General features: G+C 45.6%; 1 protein-coding gene across 3 annotated transcripts in view; it reads left to right on the forward strand.

The window, feature by feature from the left end:
• nalcn (sodium leak channel, non-selective) overlaps window positions 1-18,402 on the forward strand; it is a 226,952-nt gene that overhangs the window by 130,178 nt on the left and 78,372 nt on the right. For all 3 annotated transcript variants that reach the window (XM_059646460.1, XM_059646459.1, XM_059646461.1), the window contains exons 16-17: window positions 7,579-7,715; window positions 12,343-12,481. In XM_059646460.1, coding sequence (XP_059502443.1) covers window positions 7,579-7,715; window positions 12,343-12,481 — 276 coding nt within the window. The remainder of the gene's footprint in view (window positions 1-7,578; window positions 7,716-12,342; window positions 12,482-18,402) is intronic.

Consider the following 18,402-nt stretch of genomic DNA (forward strand, 5'->3'; position numbering starts at 1 on the left):
AAAAAGTGTGGAGTTGGATGAACACATCAGGCCAAGCAGCATCTCAGGAGCGCAAAAGCTGACGTTTCGGGCCTAGACCCTTCTTTCTGAGTTGGAAAATTCCTGTTTTGTTTATTCAGAGAATGAGGGCATCACTGGCTAGGCCAGCATTTATTGCCTGTACCTAATTGCCAAAAGGTTTGGAAACAGCTCAGTTATCTTCCAGCATTGACCTGTTCACTGGGGCAGTGACCGTTAATTAATATTCACCATTATGTGGCTTGCATTATTTTTGTGTGATGCAGTTTATTGACATAACAGTGTGGCCTGCTGATGATTTTGCCTATTTCTGGGGAGTAGTCATTGTATTTGTGTCACTACCATCTGGTGAAATTTTGGTCAAGAGAGCAGTCAAGATTCAACCACGTTGCTGTGGGCCTGGAATCATACCGAAGCCATGCAGATGACGATGGCAGTTTCCTGCATTTAAAGGAAGGAAATAACCACATGGGTTTTTCCTAACAATCACCAATGGATATTCAGTCATCATGAGACTCTTACTTCCAGACTTTTATTGAATGCAATTCCAGCTTCTGATGTGGCAGGCTTTGAACCTGAGTCCCCAGGACATTGTGCTAGAAAACGGCCCAGCAATAATACCACTAGGCCGTCACCTTCCCTTAAAATTTATGCATGCTTTTTCCTTTGTATTAACCAGCCAATCTTTTGCCCATGACAGTCTGCTACATCTACACCATGAGTACTTTTTTCCACAGTAACATTTAACATTGTAGAAGCTATCAAATGCCTGCTGAAAATTCAAGTAGACTACATTGACTTGCACCCCTTTAACCACAGCATCTGTTAGATCCTCAAAGAACTCCAACAGCTTGGTGAAACATGATTTCCCTTTCATAAAACCATGTTGACTCTGCTTGATTAGCTTGAACTTATCTAAGTGATATGCCATAACGTTTTAATAATAGCTTCTAAAATTTTCACTCTGTCAGATATTAATCCAACTGGCCAGTAGTTTCCTGCTTTGGTGTCCCTCTCTTTTTGAATAAATGAGTGGTATTTGCATTTTTCCAATCTGATGAGACTATCACCAAATCAAGGTGTTTTGGAACATTAAAACCAATGCACCAACTCTCTCACTAAACCACTTCTTTCGAGATCTTCTGGAAAATTCATCAGGATCAGGCACTTAGCAGCCCACAGCTCCAACAATTTATGAAGAACCACTTGTGATTTTTCCAAGGTTTTCCCCTTCAACTTAATGAAGTATTGCTGCTTCTGGAATGTAACTTTTGTAAGACTGAGACAAAATACCTGTTCAAATCATCTGCCTTTTCCTTATTTCCCTTTATTAACTCTGTACTCTCTTAATTGCTGCATTCCTTCTGATGACCTCTCTTGAACAGCTCCCTGTGCCAGGGTGCTGCAGCCCTTACTGTCAGCCAGACAGACTGGAAGAATGTCAGACCTGTTGGACAATTTGCAGGAGCTGAGCTGGCAGCCTTCCAGGTCTATTTACATGCCTCACTCACATTCTACACTCTCCTGTCCTGGAATATTGACCAAATCGGGTAAGCTAACCATAAGAGGTACGACAGCGATGAAGAATCCTTCCTGTTATAAAATATCCAGGTAACATTCCCCCTACCAGCTGCGTCACAGTACCTGTCTTTCAACCCCCAACTCAAACCCTGAGCTGAAGCTGCTGGAACATCAAAGAGTTGTCTGTGTGTGGAAGGAACTTCCTGAGGAAGTGGTGGTTACAGATACCGATACAACTTCCAAGACATTTGGATTAGTACATGAATAAGAAATGTTTGGAAGGACATGGGCCAAGTGCAAGCGGGTGGGACAAGTTTAGTTTGCGATTATGGTTGTCATGGAATGGTTAGACCACGGTATCCGTTTCCGCTCTGTGTGACCCTATCACTCTGATTCTATGACTTGTCCTAGATGTGTTTGCTCTAAACCAAACTAGCATCCAGGAATTTCCACATGTTGTAACTGTGACACATTACCAGTCCTGTCATTCTTGATGTGGTCCAAAGGACTAGTTGATTTATTCAAATTTATATTGAGTTATGTTTTTTAGATATTTTTTGTAACCTTACCACCAGTTGCTACACTTGCTTGAAAGAAAATAAACTTTACTCACTTACCAGATATTTGCTGAATAACTGGCTCCTTGTCATCTGACACTTTTGACCACCTGCAGAGACTTGTTATTCAATACTCCACTCGCACTATTTGTATGATTGTTTGATCTCTCTGCCATCTAAATTCTGTGGCTGTGTGCTCCCCTCTCACTTCACCTGACAAAGGGCCTACACTCCAAAAGCTTATGATTTCAGATAAACCTGCTGGACTTTAACCTGGTATCATCTGATTTCTGTGTTTCTACTCTGGGACAGAAGCAACCAATTCCTGAAGATGGAGAGGTACGGGGAAAGTAAAAGCTTTAGAAGACCACTTTCCCTTCATGCCCTTAATTCCTTTGATCACTTAACGGTGTCACAACATTGTGAGTCACACTCAAGTGCTACGTTGCACTACCTTTAGAAGCTCCTCAGACAGGAAACCTACCTGCCTCACTTACAAGGATGCAGCTTCTGCTGATTCTTAATTAAGCTGTTCTTTCACTGAAGGCCTTGTTAGAAGCCTGCTTAAGGCTAGGGACTACTGAACTTAAACCAGAGGTTTCACTTTAATACCAACTATAAACTAACTCAGATTTGTAGAAAATAAGAAAAAAAGTTTCTGCCCCGACAACCTCAGCCACGCAGTCTTAGATACTGTCAATTGGCAGGGCAAAGAAAATAAACCCCCGGAAGCTGTTCTTTACCAGCTGAAATGAGAATCTCCACAATTCCTGTGGCCAGAATTCTGAGGTAATTTGATTGTAAAACCTTTCCGCCGTTTAATAAGTCAGAGTCCCTTGCTTGGATGAGTGCAACCATCTAATGCAAAACAGCTCATTGATTGACTCTGCCTGTCAGCTCAAACATTCACATTCTCCAGTAGTGCACAGTGACTGTATCATGTTCAAGATACCCAATGTGCATCCATTGTACTGTCAGGGAGTGAGATCCAGGATTTTGAGACAGTTACAGAATCATAGAATCCCTGCAGTACATAAATAGGCCATTTGGCCCATCAAATTTGTACCTCCAAAGGGCATCCCAGCCAGCCCCAACCTTTCCCCATGTTTACCATGGCTAATGCAGCTAGCCTGCATGACTCTGGGCCAGTTTAGCACAGCCAACCCATCTGACATGCACATCTTTGGACTGTGAGCGAAAACCCATGCAGATACAGGGAGAGCATGCAAACTCCACATAAACAGTCACCAAAGGCTGGCATCAAACCAATATCCCTGGCACCGTGAGCCACCATGCTGCCCAGAATAGTGCAGGATCTGTGAGTTAGCTCCAAGTCAGCGTAGTGAGTGGCTTTGGAAGGGAATACAAACTCTTCCTTACGAGAAGAAATAATTTGTCTCTGTCAACCAATTAACTAATTTAATCACACCAGGAGAAGAATCCTTTAAGCAGCTGCACTCGCATAATGAATAATGGCTGCGTTTGTTAAAACCATCCATAATGTGCAATACTATACCTTTAAGAGGTGTATTTTGTCCTGTTTTGTTTTGAAGAAATATTGAGACTGAGGTGTCGAGCTGTCTACTCTAGCAGCTGATAATGTAAACAGCCTGTGAGGCCATGGGTTTTGTTTTGAAGTTGTAACAATAGAAGCAGAACCAGGATTTAATTTTGTTCTACACTTCAATCACAGTTGCAGGGGCCCGAAGCTGGATATGAAAACTCTTATTCCTCTCTCTGTTACAGCTAAAAGCTGGGGTTCGCTTTCCGTTGCTAGAATTGCATGTAGGACCTCTGTTCTTCTGAATTTGCCTTTGGCAAGAGTGTGTTCATGGGATGTTACTATATTGGAACCTTAGATTAGTAGCACTTAATATCTATATTATTTTGTTAGGCATTTCTGTCGAGGCACAGTTAAGGCAAAAAATTTGATTTTGTCTGTTGCTTAATTACAGTATATGAATGAAGCGTGCTTTGTTTCAACCTTTGTAGTTTGACCAACGTTTTGCAGCCAGAATGCAACGCCTTACACTGACCTTTGGAATAAGGAACAGTTAGGGTCTAGACTATCTTCTTTATATATTTTGAAGAAGTTTGGTCTGGTCCATTTCAGTAATATTTCACCCTCTTCTTCCCACTACAATCCTGGTTAGAGGATCTAGGCCTGCAACGTCAGCTTTTGTGCTCCTAAGATGCTGCTTGGCCTGCTGTGTTCATCCAGCTCCACACTTTGTTATCTCGGATTCTCCAGCATCTGCAGTTCCCATTACCTCTAATCTACACTGCATCTGCTTTGAGGCCAGTATATTTTATTATAGAGTCGTAGAGTCATATAACACGGAAACAGACCCTTCAGCCCAACTTGTCCAAGACGACCATGTTTCCTGAACTGAATTGGTCCTATTTGCCTGTGTTTGGCCCATATACCTTTAAATCTTTCCTTTCTATGTACCTGTCTAAGCGTCTGTTAAACGTTGTAACTGTACTCACCTCCACCACTTCCTCTGGCAGCTCATTCCTTACATATACCACCCTCTGTGTGAAAAAGTTGCCCTTCAGGTCCCTTTTAAATCTTTCCCATCTCACCTTAACCCTATGTCCTCCTGGTTTGTACTCCTCTCCCCTGGGGAAAAGACCTTGGCTATTCACCTTATCTTGGCCCCTCATGATTTTATAAACCTCTACAAGGGCACCCTTCAACCCTTGTGCTCCAAGGAAAAACATCCCAACCTATCCACCCTCTCGTCATAACTCAAACCCTCCAGTCTCAGTAACATCCTTGTAAATCAGTTTTTACACCCTTTCCAGTTTAATAACACCCATGCTATAGCAGGGTGACCAGAATTGTATGCAATACTCCAAATGTGCCCTTAACAATGCCTTGTGACATAACCGTCCTAACTCCTGCGCTCAATGTTCTGGCCGATGACTTTTTCACTATCCTGTTCACCTGTGACACCATGTTTCTTAGATTCAAGATTTTACAAACTGAGAATAGAATTCATTCATTATCCCTAAGGACACAACTTCCCAGCCGTTTTTGGACCAATTTATTTTGTCTGGAGAATGTTACCTTAATTGGAGATTTGCAGAACTTTAATGGTGTGAGCAACTGGAGATACAGCTCCAACAGTATCAGATGACTACCTGTTGTGCTTTTTGATATTACCTTGGAGGTTTGAAGTTTACTAATTGCTGCCTCTACCTTTGTTTTCAACTTTAATGTTCATTTGATCCTTTTGATAATGCATCACTTCATTCTGTCAAGTTAGTGTGCTTGGAAAATAGCCGGAAATCTTCACTGATGATTGCAACATTTTGTACCTCATTGTGTGGCCTCATCTGCTGTGCTGCACAGTCTCTGCTGCCATCTTCTGAGAGTTTCACAATTTTGCAATCCTGTTCACTAATCTTCATCATCTGCTGCTCCTCCGCAGTACTAGCTGATCTCCCATGATATTGCTCTGGGTGCAACAGAAGATACAGAGAATTATGTGCTTCATCTACACTTGCCAACTTGGCCATATTCCTGGAGTTTTCATTGTGTGACTTACCTCTTCCAACCATCCCTTCCCCATCCAATTGACCAAATAATAACCCAGTTATCTAACTAATATCATCTGATAGGTCATTAGCAAAGACTACAGACCATCCATGAGTAATCAGAATATCCATTAGCTAAATTGTTTTAAGGTCTTGTCAGAAACTGATAATCACTACTAAATGAACCCCCAGATTTATTGTTTCCTGTATCATTGACTAACATACAATTTTAAAACTAAATTTACAACATAATTCATAAAAATAACAGTTCTCAAAAAAATGTCGCTAACCCTGATTTTAAACCTAACTATTATGCCTTGCAATTTCAGAAATTTTTCATAAACTTGTCAGTAGCTTCCTTTGCACTGTGACCGACACTATTGGTATCACTGTTTATCAGTAATCTTTATAGACTAGCTTTTCTCGAAGCAAAACACTGACCTTGAATTTAGTTGTATCAGTTCAGATCAATTTCACGATATTATTTTGAACTAGCTACACACACAAACATTTCCTTTGTAACTCCCAGAATGAACATCGCACAGTGGATGTTGCCTACCTAGATCACTGTGTCGTTTAGTCACTGTTCCCACCGACCTATGCCCTACAGTTATGTCTGTAATTTCCAGAATGCTTACTGATTCTAACATGCCCATCAATATATTGGAGTTGCGAGCAACTGTTACAGGACAACTTGCAACAAACAGTGCATTTTAGAGCAAATAAAGCCTATTGATGCAGAATTTTTTTTAATTCCACTGTTAGGCAATGCCTTGCTTTAAAAATTTGCATCTGTGCCAAAACCTTCCAGTGACTTGCCTTTCCTGGTCTAATCATCGGTGCAATTTTAAGGACTGATTTTACTAAGAGATCTTGATAAATTGGATCATTGGGCTGATGAGTAGCAAATAGAGTCTAATTTGGATACATGTGAGGTATTGTATTTTGGTAAAACAAACAAAGACAGAATTTATACAATTAAATATCAGGCCTTTGTTAATGTTGTCGAATAGAGACACCTCGGGATTCAGCTACACAATTTTTTGGCATTTGTGTCACTGGCCGACAGGGTGGTTAAGAAGATGTTTAGCACACTTGCCTTCATTAGTCAGACCTTTGAGTATAGGAGTTGGGACGTCATGCTGAGTTTGTACAAGACCTTGGTGAGGCCTCCTCTGGAGCACTGTGTGCAGTTCTGGTCACCCTGTTATAGGAAGGATATTATTATTAGGGTGGAGAGGGTTCAGAAAAGATTTACCAGGAAGTTGGTGGGAATGGAGGGTTTGAGTTATAAGGAGAGGCTGGATAGGCTAGGACTTTTTTCTCTGGAGCCTGGGAGATTGAGGAGTGACCTTATAGAGATTTATAAAATCATGGAGATTTCAAGACTGGGGGACATATTTTTAAGGTGAGAGGAGAAAGATTTTAAAAAGACGCAAGTGGCAACCTTTTTACACGGTGAGTCGTTCATGTGTGGAATGAACTTCCTGAGGAAGTGGACGATGGGGGTACAGTTACAACATTTAAAAGACGTTTGGATAAGTACATGAATAAGAAATGTTTGGACGGATATGCAGATGGGACTAATTTAGTTTGGAATTATGTTCTGCATGGACTGGTTGGACCAAAGGGTCTGTATCCATGGTGTACGATTCTACAACTCTACACTAACTACTAATCTTTGATAACAACCACCAGGGGAGATACACACCACCCAATATCAACTTAGGAATGGTCATCATTATCTGAGTCAATGTTTAAGCAGCATTATGGAAACACTTGTTCCAAATGAATGGCAGCTAGCCAGCATTTTTCTGAGGGTACTTTGGAATGGGCAATACCAGCTGGCCTCTCCAGTGATGTATACATGTTGAAATTATTTGTTAGAATGAGGATATCGCATTGTTCATAATAGATATAATGTATTGTTTTAATTTAGCTTAAACAAAGTGAAGCCAATGCTGATACCAAGGAAAAGCTTCCACTTCGTTTACGAATCTTTGAAAAGTTCCCGAACAGGCCACAAATGGTGAAGATATCGAAATTGCCGTCAGATTTTTCGGTTCCCAGAATAAGGTGGGTGTCGATAGTAGTTTAGGAAACGTTTGCCCTGAACCCAGGCCAGGATACCTGGTGATGAGCTTGACATTGCCAATTAGACATCTGTTAAAAAGCCAGTCCAGTTCTGTCCTTCACACTTCAGTGGGGATGTAAAAGCCTCCAGGGATGCAGGGATGTTCAAAATTCTGAAAGATTTTCATAGAGTAAGCACGAAGAAACTGTTTCCATCAAACTCCATGTATAAAAGCTTATCCTGAATTCCGTAATGGACTGACTAGTCACAATCGTTTACTTTCTTGATAGCACAGAGTTTGAATATTTCTGTAATGTGAGTCATGTTGCGAAAGCTGTTTGTCTCACAGAGTATAATAAAATGTGAGGCTGGATGAACACAGCAGGCCAAGCAGCATCTCAGGAGCACAAAAGCTGACGTTTCGGGCCTAGACCCTTCATCAGAGAGGGGGATGGGGGGAGGGAACTGGAATAAATAGGGAGAGAGGGGGAGGCGGACCGAAGATGGAGAGCAAAGAAGATAGGTGGAGAGGGTGTAGGTGGGGAGGTAGGGAGGGGATAGGTCAGTCCAGGGAAGACGGACAGGTCAAGGAGGTGGGATGAGGTTAGTAGGTAGCTGGGGGTGCGGCTGGGGGTGGGAGGAAGGGATGGGTGAGAGGAAGAACCGGTTAGGGAGGCAGAGACAGGTTGGACTGGTTTTGGGATGCAGTGGGTGGGGGGGAAGAGCTGGGCTGGTTGTGTGGTGCAGTGGGGGGAGGGGATGAACTGGGCTGGTTTAGGGATGCAGTGGGGGAAGGGGAGATTTTGAAACTGGTGAAGTCCACATTGATACCATATGGCTGCAGGGTTCCCAGGCGGAATATGAGTTGCTGTTCCTGCAACCTTCGGGTGGCATCATTGTGGCAGTGCAGGAGGCCCATGATGGACATGTCATCAAGAGAATGGGAGGGGGAGTGGAAATGGTTTGCGACTGGGAGGTGCAGTTGTTTGTTGCGAACTGAGCGGAGGTGTTCTGCAAAGCGGTCCCCAAGCCTCCGCTTGGTTTCCCCAATGTAGAGAAAGCCGCACCGGGCGGCTTTCTCTACATTGGGGAAACCAAGCGGAGGCTTGGGGACCGCTTTGCAGAACACCTCCGCTCAGTTCGCAACAAACAACTGCACCTCCCAGTCGCAAACCATTTCCACTCCCCCTCCCATTCTCTTGATGACATGTCCATCATGGGCCTCCTGCACTGCCACAATGATGCCACCCGAAGGTTGCAGGAACAGCAACTCATATTCCGCCTGGGAACCCTGCAGCCATATGGTATCAATGTGGACTTCACCAGTTTCAAAATCTCCCCTTCCCCCACTGCATCCCTAAACCAGCCCAGTTCATCCCCTCCCCCCACTGCACCACACAACCAGCCCAGCTCTTCCCCCCCACCCACTGCATCCCAAAACCAGTCCAACCTGTCTCTGCCTCCCTAACCGGTTCTTCCTCTCACCCATCCCTTCCTCCCACCCCCAGCCGCACCCCCAGCTACCTACTAACCTCATCCCACCTCCTTGACCTGTCCGTCTTCCCTGGACTGACCTATCCCCTCCCTACCTCCCCACCTACACCCTCTCCACCTATCTTCTTTGCTCTCCATCTTCGGTCCGCCTCCCCCTCTCTCCCTATTTATTCCAGTTCCCTCCCCCCATCCCCCTCTCTGATGAAGGGTCTAGGCCCGAAACGTCAGCTTTTGTGCTCCTGAGATGCTGCTTGGCCTGCTGTGTTCATCCAGCCTCACATTTTATTATCTTGGAATCTCCAGCATCTGCAGTTCCCATTATCTCTGTCTCACAGAGTAGTTCATTTATGCTTGCTAAAGTCAATACACAAGAATACATGAGGATCCATTATTTACAAACAGAAGGAATATCTTCAAGTCTTGCGCCTCTTTGGAATTATCCAGGAGCTTGTTTTCTCCTTAGCAACATCCCATCCAATCAGAGTCACCTTGCCTAACAATCAGTACTATCTCCTATAGTATAAATTGTAGCAATTATTTGATATTTGGAATTCTTGTGTTTGCCCTGATGAATGAAAAATGAAAAACTTAGTCAACATCTTTCTTTTTGGGAGTATTTTATATTTATGGTTCTTAGTCTTGATCAACCCTATAAATGGATACTGCTTCTATAAAATTACCCCCATCAAAAGCCTTCATCATGTTAAAATCTTTATCAAGCTTCCGCTCATGCCAGTATTGTCAAACAGAATAAAAACCCCTTCTATTTCTAAGGCCAGTGAAAATGTGTTTCCATATTAGTTTAAAGTCAAACGAATATGGTTCAAAATTGGGACGTAAGAACACAGACACAGGAGCTGGCTGTTCAGTCCCTCACGCCTGCTGTGCCGTTCTCGATCATGGCTCAGTTCAACGCCATATTCTTACACTATTGCCACGTGCCTTGATGTCATTAGAAACCAGAAGTCTATTGGTCTCTGTCTTGAACTTACTTAATGACTGAGTTTTCACAGCCCTCCAGAGTAGGGAATTTCAAAGATTCCGCATTCTCTGAAGAAAGGAGTTTCTCCTCATCTTGGTCTAAAATGTCTTGCCTTTTATTCTGAGTTTGTACCCCCTGGTTGTACCCAACAACCAGGAGAAACCTTTTTTCTGTATCGACTCTACCTACCGCTTTAAGAATTTTGTAAGTTTCAGTAAAATTGCCTCTCACTGTTCTAAACATGCAGTGTACACAGCCCTAGCCTGCTTAACCATTCTTCATACAACAGTTGAAGTATCCCAGGAATCAGTCTGGTGCACACACTGTATGACAATTATATCTTTTCTTAGACAAGGAATCAAACACAGCACATAATACTCCAAGGTGCAGTCTCACCATGTTCTATGCAATTAGAATCATAGAATCGCTACAGTGTGGAAGCAGGCCATTCGGCCCATCGAATCCACACCGACCCCTCCAAAGAGCATTCCGCCTAGACCCACCAAATCTCTGTAACCCTGCATTTCCCATGGCCAATCCACCCAACCTACACATCCCTGGACACTATTAGTAATTTATCATGGCCAATCCACCTAACCTGCACATTTTTGAATTGTGATAGAAAACCGGAGCAGCTGGAGGAAATCCACACAGACACAGAGGGAATGTGCAAACTCCACACAGACAGTTGCCCGAGGGTGGAATCAAACCCAGGCCCTGTGAGGCAGCAGTGTTAACTTCTGAGCCACCATACTGCAAAATTTATATGTTCCTGAATTTGAATCCTCTTATGCTAAAGGTTAACATACCATTTGCTGTCTGAATTGCCCTCTGCACCTGCATGCTAACCCTCTGATGTATAAAATATCAGTGATATATAATTCTTTGAGTAAAGTTTGGAATTTGCATCACATATAGAGAAGGGTGGTTAAGAAGGTGGTTAGCATGCTTGTCTTCATTGATCAGACTTTTGAATATAGGATTTGGGACATTATGTTGACGATGTTCAGGGTATTGTGAGGCCTCTTCCAGAATACTGAGTCAAATTCTGGTCACCCTGTTATAGGAAGGTGTTTATTAAACTCTAGAGAGGTCAGAAAAGATTTACCAGGATGCTGACAGGAATGGAGGGATTGAGTATAAAGAAATGCTGAATAGGCTAGAACTTTGTTTGCTGGAGTGTAGGAGGTTGAGAGGTGACTTTATAGAAGTTTATAAAATAATGAGAGGCATAGATAAGGTGAATGGGAGGTGTCTTTTCCCAAGGTTGGGAGATTTCAGTACTAGAGGTTTGGCAGCATGGTGGCTTGGGGCAGCACGATGGCTCCATGGTTAGCACTGCAGCCTCACAGCACCAGGGACTTGAGTTCAATGCTGCCATTGGGTGACTGTCGGTGTGGAGATGGCATATTCTCGCCATGCTTGCATGGGTTTGCTCTGGTTTCCTACCACAGTCCAAAGATGTGTAGGCGAAGTGGATTGGCATGCTAAATTGCCTATTGTGATTAGGAATGTGTAGATTAGATATGTTAGCCATGGGAAATGCAGGCGACAGGGAAGGAGTAGCTGCAGGACGAAGGGTCGAGGCCCAAAACGTCAGATTTTGAGCTCCTGAGATGCTGCTTGGCCTGCTGTGTTCATCCAGCTCCACACTTCGTTATCTTAACATGGGATGCTGTTTGGAGTGTTGGTGTTGAACTTGTTGGGCCAAATGGCCTGTTTCATACTGTAGAGGTTCTATGATATTTCTAAGGCAAGAGGAAAAATATTTTAAAAAGAGGTGAGGGGCAGTTTTTTTTTACACAGAGAGTGGTTTGTGTGCGGAATGAACTTCCAGAGAAAATGGTAAATACAGTTCCGATATTTAAAAGACATTTAGATAAGTAAGTGAATAAGAAATGTTTGAAGGGATATGGGCCAAGTGCAGGCAGGTGGGACTAGTTTAGTTTGGGATTATGCTCAGCATGGACTGGTTGGGCTGAAGGGTCTGTTGCCGTGTTGTATGACCCTGTAACTCCATGACTGTATAAAAACAATACAATTGACAGAACAGGAAATAATTTGCGTACGTCTTAACTCCCCATCATCAATGTCATCTATTACTCGACAATGGGACTTCATTTCTCTTCTTACCTCAATGGTTTTATTTTTAGGGAAAGTTTTATGAAGCAGTTTATTGATCGTCAACAGCAAGACACAAGTTGTTTACTGCGTAGGTTGCCTTCCGCTTCATCATCATGTGACCATTCCAAGCGCTCTTGTATTGAAGATAACAAGTACTTGGATCAGAAGGTAAAACCAGAGCAATGATGCTCATATAGAAAAACAGTTTTTGATCTCTACAAAAATCGAGCAGAAGGTGCACACATTTTATTCCCAAACATTGACCTTCTCCTTTAGAACAATGTGGTAACCATTGGTTTCCAGAAAATTGCCCCACGCCTTTGAAAATTACATAAATTTGAAAGGGTTTTAACAAGCTCAGAATGTCCCAAAGCAAATTACGCTATTTTTCTGAAATGTAGGAAATTTACCAGTTGAGTGCATCACAGTAAGCTTCTACAGGCAGTCGAGTGGTCGTAAGCAGATAATCTGTTTGTGTGATGTGGGGTGAGAGATAGATAGTGGCAGTGGTGCTGGGGAAGAAAAAACACCTGCTGCACATTGGAGTAGTGACCATGGGATTTTATTTATTCATTCAGGGGTTTGTGGGCTTTGCTGACTGGGCCAACTCCTATTTCCCAACCCTAATTGCTCTTGAGAAGGTGGTGGTGAGCTGCCTTCTTAAGCCACTGCATGGATACTCCTCAATGCTTTAGCAGAGTTCATTTTGATCCAAAAATGGTGAAAAAATGGCAACATAGCTTAAAGTCAGGATGATGCGTCGCTTGGAGGGAACTTGCAGGGAACAGTGTCCCCATGTATCCGCTTTCCAGATGGAAGTGGTTATGAGTTTAGAAGGGGCTGTCTAGGGAGCCTCTATGAATTTCTGCATCTTGTAGATGGTACACACTGCTGCTACTGAACATCAGTGGTGGAGGGAGTGAATATTTGTGAGTGTAATGCCCATTAAGCGGGCTGCTTTGTTCTGGGTGGTGCCAAGCTTCTTGATTGTGGTTGAAAATACACTTACAGAGGCCACTGGGGAGTATTCCATCACATTCCTGACTTGTGCCTTGTAGATGGTAGATGGACTCTGGGAAGTAAGGAGCTGGGTTACTGGCTGTGGGATCCTTAACCTCTGAACTGCTCTTGTAGCCACGGTATTTACATGACTAGTCTAGTTGAGCTTTTGGTCAATGGTAACCCTCACGATTTTGGAAGTGAGTGATTCAGAGATGATGGCACCATTGAATGTCAAGGGGCAATGGTTGGACACTGCCATGATGGAGAGGTCATTGCCTGACACTTGTACATGAACATTACTCATTAGTCCAAGCCTGGAAATCATGATTTGAACATGGACATTTGAGAGGACATCAGCTCCCACCACTTATCACTTCGTCAGTACAGCACTAGTACTGTCATCCTGGCTTTATTCTCCAGTGTCTGTGCTTGAGCTTTCAAGAAAGGCCACCATCATCATAGATCATGTGGTACTAAAAGTCTTAATTACAGAGTGGGCATAGCACAGAAGCAGTCCTTTTGGCTCACCATCTCTGTCCCAGTTTTCTACTATATCAGCTCAGCTAGTTCCACTCCCTTGTCTTTTCACTGTAATGCTGAAAACCTCTTCACAAAATGAACCAATGTTTACTTGAAAATAAACATCTCAGCCCATACATTCCAGATCCTAATCTCACACTGGGTACCGATCATTTTCCCCGTGTCACCTTTGTTTTTAATTTGCTGTTCATCTTAAATCAGTGCCCACTGGTTCTTGACTTTGACATCAATGGGAACAGATTTCCCCTTGATACTCTGTCTGGGTTATTTTGAACACCTCAGTCATATCTAATAGGTACTGTACAGGACAACCTAGCCCAATGTCATTGCATATGATGCCAAAGTTAATACGAAGCAATGGAAGCCAGTAACCATGAAAACAAAAAGCAACTTTGGCGGAAATAACTTGTGACAAAGGGTGGAATCTTTTGGGGCCAGCGGAGCTTTAAGAGGTTTGGGGTGGGGGAAGGAAGGCAAACATAATTGGCCAGGAGGCAAGAATTCAGTTTCCCAACAGCAGCTTAAATTAGTCATCACGTCCTTATTACCTTTCAGATAGGTTGACTTTATCTTCTTGGAGATGGTAAGGGACTGCAGATGCTGGAAGCTGGAGTCAATAAATGTGGAGCTGGAAAAGCACAATAGGTCAAACGGCATCCAAGGAGCAGGAACGTCAATGTTTCAGACCAAAACCCGTCATAAGGGTTTCAGCCTGAAATGCTGACTTTCCCGCTCCCTAGATGCTGTCTGATGTTCTGTGCCTTTCCAGCTCTGCATTTATTGGCTTTATCTTCTGCTTGAGCCCCTGATTGCCATGGTGACTCCATCAGCTCATTCATGGTCAAACCCGAAGTCTGTACTGGACTCAGCAGGGGGCTGTTCCCCAGCAGTCCTCTGAGTGTCTCAGCTGGTCTTTCCTCTTCTAGCCCTGTGCTGGTGTCGGTACTATTCCACTAGAATGTGACCCCCAAGCCCAAGGGAGGATGGACAGGTCAAGAGGTGGGATGAGGTTAGTAGGTAGGAGATGGAGTTGGGCCTTGAGGTGGGAGGAGGGGATAGGTGAGAGGAAGGACAGATTAGGGAGTTGGGGACAAGCTGGGCTGGTTTTGGGATGCGGTAGCGGGAGGGGAGATTTTGAAGCTTGTGAAATCCACATTGATACCATTGGGCTACAGGGTTCCCAAGCGGAATATAAGTTGCTGGCCCTGCAATCTTTGGGTAGCATTGTTATGGCACCACAGGAGGCCCAGGATGGACATGTCGTCTGAGGAGTGGGAGAGGGAGCTAAAATGGTTTGCGAATGGGAGGTGCAGTTGTTTATTGCGACCGAGCGTAGGTGTTTTGCAAAGCCGTCCCCAAGCCTCCGCTTGGTTTCCCCGATGTAGAGGAGGCCACAAGGGGAACAGTGGATGCAGAATACCACATTAGCAGATGTACAGATGAACATCTGCCTGATGTAAAAAGTCTTCTTGGGGCCTGGGATGGGGATGAGGGGGGAGGTGGAGGGGCAGGTTTAGCACTTCCTGCAATTGCAGGGAAAAGTGCCGGGTGTGTTGGGGCTGGAGGGGAGTGTGGAGCTGACAAGGGAGTCCCGGAGAGAGTGGTCCCTCCGGAAAGCAGATAAGGGTGGGGAGGGAAAAATGTCTTTAGTGGTGGGGTCAGATTGCAGATGGTGGAAGTGTTGGAAGATGATGGATTGGATCCAGAGGTTGGTGGGGTGGTACGGAAGGACGAGGGGGATTCTGTGTTGGTTGTTATTTGCAGGGAGGGGGTGTGAGGGATGAATTGCAGGAAATGCAGGAGACACGGTTGAGGGCATTCTTGACCACTGAGGGGGGGGATGTTGTGGTCCTTGAAAAACGAGGTCTCTGAGATATATGGGAGTGGAATGCCTCATCCTGGGAGCAGAAGCGGTGGAAGCGAAGGAATTTGGAAATGGAGATGGCGTTTTTGCAGGAGGGTAGGTGGGAGGAGGTGTATTCTAGGTAGCGGTGGAGTCGGTGGGCTTGAAATGGATATCAGTTTCTCAGTGGTTGCCAGAGATGGAGACAGAGAGGTCCAGGAAGGAGAGAGAGGTATCAGAGATGGTCCAGATGAACTTAAGGTTGTGGTGGAAGGTGTAGGTGAAGTGGATGAACTGTTCAAGCTCCTCATGGGAGCACGAGGCGGCGCCGACACAGTCATCAATGTAACGGAGGAAGAGGTGGAGTTTAGGGCCAGTGTAGGTACGGAAGAGGAATTGTTCCACGGAACCTACAAAGAGGCAGGCATAGCTTGGACCCATATGGGTACCCATGGCCACCCCCTTTATCTGTAGGAAGTGGGAGGAATTGAAAGAGAAGTTGTTGAGGGTGAGGACGAGTTCGGCTCAGTCGATGAGGGTGTCGGTGGAGGGGGACTGGTCGGGCCTGTGGGACAGGAAGAAGCAGAGGGCCTTTAGGCCATCTGCATGGGGAATGCAGGTGTATAGGGACTGGACGTCCATGGTAAAGATGAGGTGTTGGGGATCGGGGAATTGGAAGTTCTTGAGAAGTTGGAGGGTGTCGGCGGTGTCACGGACATAGGTAGGGAGTTCCTGGACTAAGAGGGAGAAATTGGAGTTGAGATAGGTGGAGCTACGTTTGGTAGGGCAGGAGCAGGTGGAGACAATGGGTCGACCAGGGCAGGCAGGTTTGTGGATTTTGGGAAGGAGATAGAAGCGGGCGGTACGGGGTTGGGGAACAATGAGGTTGGAGGCCGTGGGTGGGAGGTCACCTGAGGTGATGGGGTTGTGGATGGTTTGGGAGAAGATGGCTTGGTAGTCGGGAGTTCGTGCCTGGCCTCAGCGATGTAGAGGTCAGTGCGCCATACTACAACTGCGCCTCCCTTGTCCGCGAGTTTGATGGTGAGGTTGGGGTTGGAGCGGAGGGAGCGGAGGGCTGCACGTTCTGCGGGGGAGAGGTTGGAGTGAGTGAGAGGGGTGGAGAGGTTGAGGCGATTGATGTCACAACGGAAGTTGGAGATGAAAAGGCTGAGGGAGGGTATGAGTCCTTGGGGTGGTGTCCAGGAGGACAGGCGGGAAAAGGGGGTCAGTAGAGAGAGGGTTAGGCTCACGGTTAAAGAAGTAAGTGTGGGGGCAGAGGCAGCAGAAAAAATGCTCAACGTCCAAGCATGATTGGTATTGGTTGATGTGTGGATGAAAGGGGGACAAAGGTGAGCCCTTTACTGAGGACTGACCGTTCATCCTCAGTAAGGGGGAGGTCTGGGGGGGATGGTGAAGACTCAGCAGGGCTGGTTGCTACTGTCTCCTCTGGAGCTGCTGGCTGTGGAGGCAATGGGCGCAGCGACGTCGGTGGTGGACTGGTGGTGGGCGGAGTTGCGTCAGCGTCGGTGGTAGATGGAGTGAGATAGGCGGCGGCAGCAGCGGTGACGGTAGGTGCATCCTCAATGTCTGTGGTGTTGGCCTCAGAAATGGAGGCGGTGGCATCAGCAGCGGTGTCGATGGCGTTCGCTGTCCCGGAAGTGGTCTGCCCGGCGGCAGAGGATGTGACATCATCTCTGGGTCCTCCGTCAGTGGTCACATGGCCAATGGCAGCCGGCACATTGTGGGGAAGGTCCTGGGTAGGGTTGGCAATTTGGGAGGTGGCGGAAGCCCATTTTGGATGGTAGGCACCAGGAAGTTTACTGTAGCTACAGTTTTTAGTGCTCAATAAAACTGCGAGTTCAGGCTGTGGGTCCTACGAAGAACAAAATACAGGAGAGGTCCTTTGCAGGTCTGGGAGAGGGAGGCTCTGAGCTGGGGTAGGCTTGATTGTAGTGCCAGGAGATGCAGGTGCATTGCTGTGAGCGTGTGTTTCAGGAGTCACAAGGAGAAACACTTCCGAAGGGTCTCAGTGTTCTGAATGTAGACATTGTCACGGTTGTGGCCAAGTTGGGAAGGCCTGAGTGTGAACTGTAGTCCATTGGGGATGATCTGGTTCCATAAGCAGGTGCTTAGAAAGGTGATATGGCTGCAGTACCTGGTTTGCTTCAGGACGTGGCCAAGCAGTCTCAAGGCCGGTCGAGAACGTACTCGACCATGTCTCCCGCATTTCCCGCAAGTCATCCCTCACACCCCCTCACCGCAATAACAAGCAAAACAGAATCCCCCTCGTCCTCACGTTCCACCCAACCAACCTCCGGATCCAACGCATCAGCCTCCGACACTTCTGCCATCTGCAATCCGACCCCACCACCAAAGACATTTTTCTCTCCCCACTCTTATCTGCTTTCCGGAGGGACCACTCTCTCCGTGACTCCCTTGTCCACCCCACACTCCCCTCCAGCCCCACCACACCTGGCACTATTCCCTACAACCGCAGGAAGTGCTACACCTGCCCCTACACCTCCCCCCTCACGCCCATCCCAGGCCCCAAGAAGACTTTCCACATCAAGCAGATGTTCACCTGTACATCTGCTAATGTGGTATACTGTATCTGCTGTTCCAGTTGTGGCCTCCTCTACATTGGAGAAACCAAGCGGAGGCTTGGGGACCGCTTTGCAGAACACCTATGCTCGGTTCGCACTAA

Source organism: Stegostoma tigrinum, chromosome 6 (genome assembly GCF_030684315.1).
Source record: "Stegostoma tigrinum isolate sSteTig4 chromosome 6, sSteTig4.hap1, whole genome shotgun sequence".
NCBI lineage: Eukaryota > Metazoa > Chordata > Chondrichthyes > Orectolobiformes > Stegostomatidae > Stegostoma > Stegostoma tigrinum.